At 57.7% G+C, this 7728-nt stretch overlaps 1 protein-coding gene across 1 annotated transcript; it reads right to left on the bottom strand.

Annotated features, from left to right (window-relative positions):
* Positions 1-879: 879 nt before the first annotated feature.
* On the bottom strand, positions 880-7716 carry ANGPTL4 (angiopoietin-like 4; the record flags this gene model as incomplete). The annotated part of the gene is made up of 7 exons (XM_010194616.1): positions 880-1146; positions 1711-1986; positions 2293-2388; positions 2475-2588; positions 6804-6936; positions 7437-7554; positions 7700-7716. Coding segments are annotated over 7 exons (936 nt in total), but the record flags the coding sequence as incomplete, so codon positions are not given.
* Positions 7717-7728: the final 12 nt, after the last annotated feature.

Raw genomic sequence — 7728 nt, 5'->3', positions numbered from 1 at the left:
AGGATGGTGCCACTTCAAAGTACAGGGAGGCTTTTGGGAGAAGGCAGCCCTCCAGGTTTCAGGGGCCTTTATTGGTGACAGCAGGGCTGGTCCTGCCCAGGGACAGTCACTGCTCTGTACCTGTGCTGTCCCAGTGCTCGTCCTCACCACCCCCAGCAACACTGGGGAGGCTCCAGACAAAGCCCAAGAGTCAGCCCTCCAGGATCTGGTACTCATGCAATCCTTGCTGCAGGATCCCACCCATCGTCTCCTGGAGCTGGAGGTAATTTCCTCAGCTCCCAGCAAATTCCAGCACAGACAGAAATACAGAACTTTGGAGCCATGGGGGCCAGGGAAGCCAGGTGAGCCTGAGGTCCCCTTCTGCACAGGGCGTCCTTCAGCCTCCCCACACAAACCCATGTTCTCAGTGGGTTGAAGTCATCAGAGCGGGGCTGTGCAGACGGAGCTGCCCGAGGCTCAGTGCCTCATGGCACCAGGGGACAAGGAGGCTCTGGGGATTTTCACATAGGACATCATTAAGGAACAACAGCAAGACAGGACACAGCAAGGCTTCGTACCCAACGCCTGGGTCCAGGGTAGCGAAACACTTCACGTGCTCCCCTTCCCCCACCCTCAGCTCATCAAAACCAGCACAGAAGTGTTCAGACAGGTCAGAAAGCACCAGACAACTTGAACCTGCCACAGCAGCACGTGGCAGGTTGGAAGACCCTTGTGCATGCACTGAAGGTGGATCTCCCTGCTGGTGGCTCCTCTTCCAGTTTGGGAGCTCCCATCCAGGGGTTTCAGCAACATGGAGCTGTCTGACTTACAGTGGCAGGAGACAGCTCCTCGGTAAAGGGCTGCTAACCAAGAGAAATGCTCCTCGGGGGACTCCCCAGGGAGGGTGGGGTTGTTTTCTGTAAACACCAAGTGATGGAGCTCAGGTCTGTGCTCCACAGGAAAGGTCAAGTCTCAAGTGGCAGCTTTAGGGCTCTCCTTCCAGCGCTGCGGGTTGGATTTTCATGACGGTCGACTTCAGCGGGTAGTACCTGCCCTTCCATGTCTTCCAGAAGATGCCCTGCTTGCGCTCGTGCCTCTGGCGGGGGATGGAGCGGAAGTACTTCCCGTTGAGGTTGGCATGGCCACAGGTGCTGAACCACCAGCCACCTACCAAGGTAACACAGAGGCAGCTTTAACCCACAGCACTTCCAGACAAAATAAATCCAGGTTCAAGGCAGCTGCTGCCCCCCATTTTCCCCACTTTTCCAGGGTTTTGGGACCTTACAAGACCACCCCATACACACTCGAGGAGTCCCATGCGCTGCAAAACCTTTGTACAGATCCCATGTGACTTCCGGATGCATCTGCACATCCCTGCAGCTCTTTCTTGCATGCAAACCCCCCTCAAACATTTGGTAGCCCCATCTCAGGCCTGGGGCCGTGCCTCTGCTTCGCTTGAAAGGTTTCCAAGCCAAGTGGCAGCCAGCAAGGCTGCTGGGAGGGAGATGCTTGGGCCAAGACCTGATTCATGAACCCCTCCTGGTTTCAGCTTCCCACCCTGTTCCCTGCATGGCTTCTCCCAGGGCTTTCCCAGGGAAGCAGGGGACAACTCGGGTTCAACACCAAAGGGATCTGGTCCTGCAAGGTCCCCGTCCTGCTCACAGACACCACCAGACAGCAGAGAGCTGAAGGGAAAGCGCATACCACTGGGTAGGAAGAGCTGGTACTGACCTGAGAGGTGTTTGGCACAGTTTGTGTCAGCTTTGAGGTCGTGGTCGCGATCCCGAGTGGAGAAGGGCAGCTGCCTGAAGTCCCCAATGGCGTTTTCCAGCTCTCCAGACAGAGGCCCCAGCAGGTTGAGTGTGTAGGCTGTGCTCTCACCACCAAGGCTGAAGACAAACTGAACCACCTGGGAATTTCCCTCCCAGTCCTCCAGCTCAATCAGGAGATCGTATCTCCCCTCTTGGACGAGGTGATGCACCTTCTCCAGGCCCAGCCAGAAGTCACCTGGAACAAGACACATTGTTCCATTGGCTGCGGGGACACAAACGTGTTGTGCAAAGCAGACACGTGAGCAGGTTCCAGAGACAAACAGGCACAACCCAGGGCACCGCAGCATTTCAGTCATTGTCTGGCACATGCACGACAAATCAGGAGGACCAAGGACTCCTGGCTCTGCAAGCGGTGTCCCTAGCTTCCTCAGCCCAACACTGGGCTCCAAAACAGAGATCTACAGGGGCAGCAAGTGGGAATGACTTGTGCTAAGATATCACTTCGCCCATGACAAGACGACAGATGCCATCATCCACCTACCATGAAGGTCTCCAAAACCATTCTTGTAGGCATCCCAAAGCTGGTCAAAGTCCACAGAGCCATCTGTGCGCCTCTGGATCACTGTCCAGCCACCTTCTGCAGGCAGAGAAAACATAGTCATTTGGGGTTACGATTTGCAAGACCACCATGCAAAGCACTGCAGGACATCTCCCCCCCTTTACCTGCGGTCATGTCACAGTAGACTTTGAAGGGCTGAGACCCTGCAGGCTGCACCTGGAAGACGCCGCTGCTCTGCTGCCCAGCCAGGAAGAGCTGGTGGCAATCCTCTGGGAGCTCTGTGGGAAGGAAACGGCCACTGAGAAGATGGCCCTGGGGCCCACTTCCTCAGCAGGTTGCTCCTACCACAGCCTCACACTCTCAGCCCTGGCCAGGAGCCCGGACAGCTGTGCACAGTGGTGACTGTCATGTTGGACACGCGCTGAGACAACAGCCCCTGACCCCAGCATGTTTAAATGCTGTGACCCCATATCTTCCCATTTATCCAAACGCAGCTCCTCGGGCTTCCGTCCAAGGCAGAAGCCAGGCATCAGGCCAGGCTGGGGTGACCTAGGCTGGAGAGCAGTTCCTAGCAAGGAGAGACCTGAGGAGCTTCCCAGCTCCTTCTGCTCGGGTGGGGTAATACCAGGGCCTACCATTCTCATCCCACCCTGAGGCTGAAGCAGTCCCAAAGGGCCTCGGGGCAGAAGGAAAACCCGAGTCCTGATGTCAGAAAGGTGCCCAAGCATCCAGCACGCGACGTCTCCCTCCCGGCACTTGTGGTGTCCCCAGCCAGATGTCCCCAGGCAGGCTGCCACCAGCGGGCACAGGGCCAGGCCGGGGTGACCCTTTCGCCAGAGACACACTGCCCAGGACAGGGAAGGGGTGGGTGGACCGCAGGGAGCCCCAGCTCATTGCACGAGTGGATTTCCTGGGGTGAGGACGCCCCCCAGCTTGTCCGCCCCCATCCCCAGCTGCTCCCAGGCCCCCACCTCTCCTTCTGTGTCTGTGGGGACTTTGCCCAGAGCTGCCAGCAAAGCAACGTTTCAACAGCACCGATAAAAGTCCACCCAGGAACCCGCACCCGCGGCACTTGGGGCGAGACAGGGAGGGGGGGCCCTGTTACAAAACCCGAGTCAAAAGGCTGCAGGAGGATGTGTGAGGCCTGCAATGCCCAGGGTGTGGGCGCAGTCAAGGGGCTCTTTGTCCGCCAGGACAGGTGCCCCCGTCACCCCCAGACAAAAGGGGTCTGTTCTCCCCATGCCGGGGTGAGACAGAGTTTGGTGGCGCACAGCTGCTGCCGTGGCAGCCCTGGGCCAGACGGGTGGAGAAATGGGTGAAAAAACCTAAAGACACAGCCTGTGCTGTGCTGGGGTGCCAGCCAACCCTGCAGTCCCCTGTTGGGGTCCCCTTTGCAGCAGCAGCCCCCAGGGTCGGGGCTGGCACCTTGATCTGGGGTAGCAGCAGAGAGGGGGACATCCCCTCCACGGCCATGGGACTTCACACAGGTCAGAGTGGGGAAATGGGGACTTTGAGATGCCAAGGGCAAGAGCAGCAAGAGCAGCCCCCATGGAGCATCGCTCCCTGCCCCATCCTCACCCAGATGCTGTGTTGGGACAGAACGGAGCCACAGCTGGAGGAAAGGTCAGCACCCGAGGGACAGCAGTGTGACACCTGCCACCACCTTCCACCCATTCCCCACCACCTCTGGGCAACCTACCCTCTTTGGCAGCCCCTCTCCCCCTCACCACAGTCAGCATGGCCAGGCTCATGCAGCCGCTGGCATCCCCGCACCCCTGGTTCAGTGCCAGCCAGCCCATCAGTGCTCCATGGGACAATCATATGGCCCCAGGCCCCCCACACATGGACAAGGTGAGCATTTCACATGAAGAATCAAAACACACAAAGTCACCAGGCACCCCAAGGCAGTCAGTGCACCCCAATACCCCGTTTTCTGGGTAGCTGCAGCCATGGAGCCAAGCAGGGCTTGTGGGACAGGAAACCCACTGGCCCACAGGCTGGCAGCGGGGCTTGCCCGGCCTTTCAGACCTCACCTCCTTTGCACAGCCTCTCCCAGCATTACCGGGACAGTGTCCACGTGGTTGCCCAGTGGCCCCAGTGTGTAGAAGTCAACCCCAACCCTGCCTGCTTTCTTTTCCTGGGGCCTGGCCACACTTGCTGCATCAAATCTGTTTTCCTAGTGCAATGGGGACTTCCAGGCCACGGAGATGCAGCTGCTCGCACAGCCCCAGCCCAACCTTTGTGTTTGGGGAACACACTCGTTAGTTCCAGTTCATGTTGCACATCCCTCTGGCACCAGCAGAACGACAAGACCTCCTGGCTGTGCTGGATGTTTTCCTTTCCCTCCCTTTTATTTAGCCAAACAAGAGGGAAGAACCACCAAGGCTGCCTGGAGCCGCCCCGGCACGGCACCTCATTCACCCGACAGCATCTCCAGGCATGACGGGACATCACCCTGGGATCACCACCCTTCCTCATGGCTGGCGGGGCAGGCCCTGAGCTGTCTGCATCGCCTCCCCCTCCCCAGCCCAACCCAACCATTTTGGAGGCCCAGTGCAGTGGGGAGGGAGCACAGGGGCTCTCCCTTTCCCCTACTCGGCCAGCTGCCAGGCTCTGCCTAAAGCCCTGATCCTCTTTCTGCAAGTGATTAAACCTTTCACTCCCCAGGCAGCTCCAAGCCTTCAACTTTCACACGCTTGGCCCCGTGCCATCCCTGGCTTGAAAAAAAACCCCAACTTTGTGTTCACTGGATGCAAATAAAAGGGTCTTTCTGAAAGGGCTGCTGGTGGAGTTCATCGATGCTCCCTGGGGCTGTGCCGGCACTGGGCCCTGCCCAACAATAGGCAGGGAGCTGCCGGCACAAGCTTTCCCCTGCTCCAAAAACAGCCCCAAGCCTCCCCAGGCGCAGGGCACGGGGCTGGCCTGTCAGACATTGTGTGCTTTTAGATTTGCCAGAAAACTCACTCAACTTGCTAATGAGAGGAAGCCAATTTGTTTTTCTGTCAGCAATATCAACAGCAGGGATTAGGCAAGAGAAGGGGGAGCTCAGGGCTCAGCCAGGAGAGAGTTGGGATGCTCAGGGTCTCCCCATCGGGCATAGTGTGGCACGAGAAGGTGCTGAGCTCTGGCACCCCCACATTGCAGCATCCCTGGGGGCCCTCGCTGCCTCCACAGGGGCTGCTCTGCCAGCGCAGAGCCCACAGCACAGACGACATCTGCCACCAGTAGGTAGCAAAGACCCAAACCCATCTGCTCCCCACTTTCAGCATAACCTGAGAGCGGAGCAAACAATTCCATGATACATTACTGAGGGCAAGTCACAAAGCAGAGCCCAGAAAAAAAATGGGGGAAAAAGGTTTTGAGACAGTTTTCTCAGTTGCTAGTGCTGCTCTGATCAAGGGAGACCTCATGCAGCCCCCACTGCGGGCTGGCCAGCCCCACGGAGCCAAGTACCAGCAGGAGTTTGGAGCCTCGTGTCCCATCTCTCTCCTCCTCTGCACCGATTCTGCAGCTCTTCGTTCTGCCCACCCAGCTTCCAGGCACATCGGTGACAGCTCCAGACTCCACACACCAATTATCATGCATTTTCCCACAGCTATCCCTGCGCTAAGCCCTGGGCAGGATTCCCCCATGCATCCTTGCCCTGTGCGGTATTCTTCTTAGCTCGGATGGGACATCTCCAGGCAGCTGCGCAGCCTGGGTCAGCACTCTGATTTACCCGACACAAAAGCAGCTGCTCCTGGCCAGTGAACCCTGCAGGGACTCCAGTTCTGGTCCACAAGAGAACTAAGAGCTGGGGATCTCTGCTCTGCTGCCCTTTGCTCTGCAGGAGCCCCTCCAGACCCCTCGCTGGAGAGAGTATGCTCCAGGCAGGCCAGGAGCTCCAGCTGCAGCATCTGCTCGCCTGCTTTGTTCCACATTTCCCAGAACTGTGAGGGTCCCATGCCTTCACTGCCCAAGCATTTGCTGCAGGTCAGCACCTTCAGTTGAGGACAGTGCAAGCTGAGGCACTTGTTTATAATGTATGAGCCCTAAATATGAGCTAAGGGTGACAGGGGCGCAGCTCTTCTGATGCCCCATGGGTCCCTGCCCCTGCCCTCCGCCAGCAGCCAGGCTGAGCCGCAGAGCCTGCCTGGTAAACAAGAGTTAAACGCGCAGCAGAGCCCTCCTCTCCTGCCTGCGGTCACCCCCCACCTGCCAATCCTCTCTGACAAATACCTGCCAGTGAGGTTTGTCCAGTCCCCACTGACTTCTCAATATCAGGCAGAAAAATTCCTCTTACATCCGTAATTCTGAACTAATACTGATCCCGAAGGCTAGGATCCTGCCTGTGCTCCAGATCCCCCCAGTCTGGCCAAGCTCCCAAGCTCCAGTTTTGTGAGCAAATCTCACATCCTGACTCAGGACAACTGAACCTTTTGTTTCCAAACGGTTGCAACTGCTGGGGCTTTGCTTTGGTGCGGGGGAGCGGGGCAGTGCAGGGAGACACTCACTCTGTGTCGGCACAGGCTCCCCAGTCGCGTTCTGGCTCTGGTTGGTGAGGCTGAGGCTTTTCTTCAGATTTATCTTCCACTTCGGAGACTGGGTTTTGTTGTCCTTCAGGTGTAAGGGGATCAGCAGATTGACCTAAAAAAAAAATGCACAAGTCAGGACAGTTTTATCTCAGCTCATTTTCAATGCTGTTCTCAAAGGTGCCGATCAGCCAAGGCGCCAGCTGCTCCCGTGCGACCAGAGCTGGGGCTGAACTTGCCCAGAAAGCACTAGGAATCAGAGATACCCGAGGCTGGCAAAACCAGAAATTATTGTGGTTTTTCACACCCATGCTAATGAGTTTATTCCACAGATAAACTCAAAGGAAGAGCCCAGGGAGGCTCTGTTCCCACACACCGATTCCTCCAATTGCTCTCTGCAAACACAGAAGCTTGCAGTTCACTGCCCTTGCGCCAATCTCACAGCACAGGGACCACCTTCCTAGAATCCCCAAAGCCAGGAAGCAGAGGCATGGCCAGTTCTGCTGTCACCAGGGCACTGTGTCAGGGGCTGCCAGAGTGGGGTCCTGCTGTGGTCCCCACAGCATGCAGGACCAGACTGAGGTTCCCCAGATGCAGAGTGGGGCAGGAGCTCACCTTGCTCTGCAGGCTTTTAATCTGCAGATTCTGCTTGTCCAGCTTGTACTGCTGCTGCTTGATCTTCTGCAGGAGCTCCTCGATCCTCGAGTTCTGTGCATCCATCAGGGACTGCAGGGGGGAAGAGCCAGGTGAAGCCCACGGCTCCAGAGAGATCCGTCCACCCGACAGGGGCGAAAAAGCCGGTCCCCAGGGATGCTCCCAGTGCCCCCAGGACCATCAGGTTCCCCCACTGCTCTCCTGAGGCCGATCCCCACCCACTGCTCCCCATGTCCCGGGAGGGTTGGGTCAC

The sequence above is a fragment of the Mesitornis unicolor genome, unplaced genomic scaffold (genome assembly GCF_000695765.1).
Source record: "Mesitornis unicolor isolate BGI_N332 unplaced genomic scaffold, ASM69576v1 scaffold34230, whole genome shotgun sequence".
In the NCBI taxonomy this organism is placed as follows: Eukaryota; Metazoa; Chordata; class Aves; order Mesitornithiformes; family Mesitornithidae; genus Mesitornis; species Mesitornis unicolor.
This window is presented reverse-complemented; position numbering and strand designations above follow the sequence as displayed.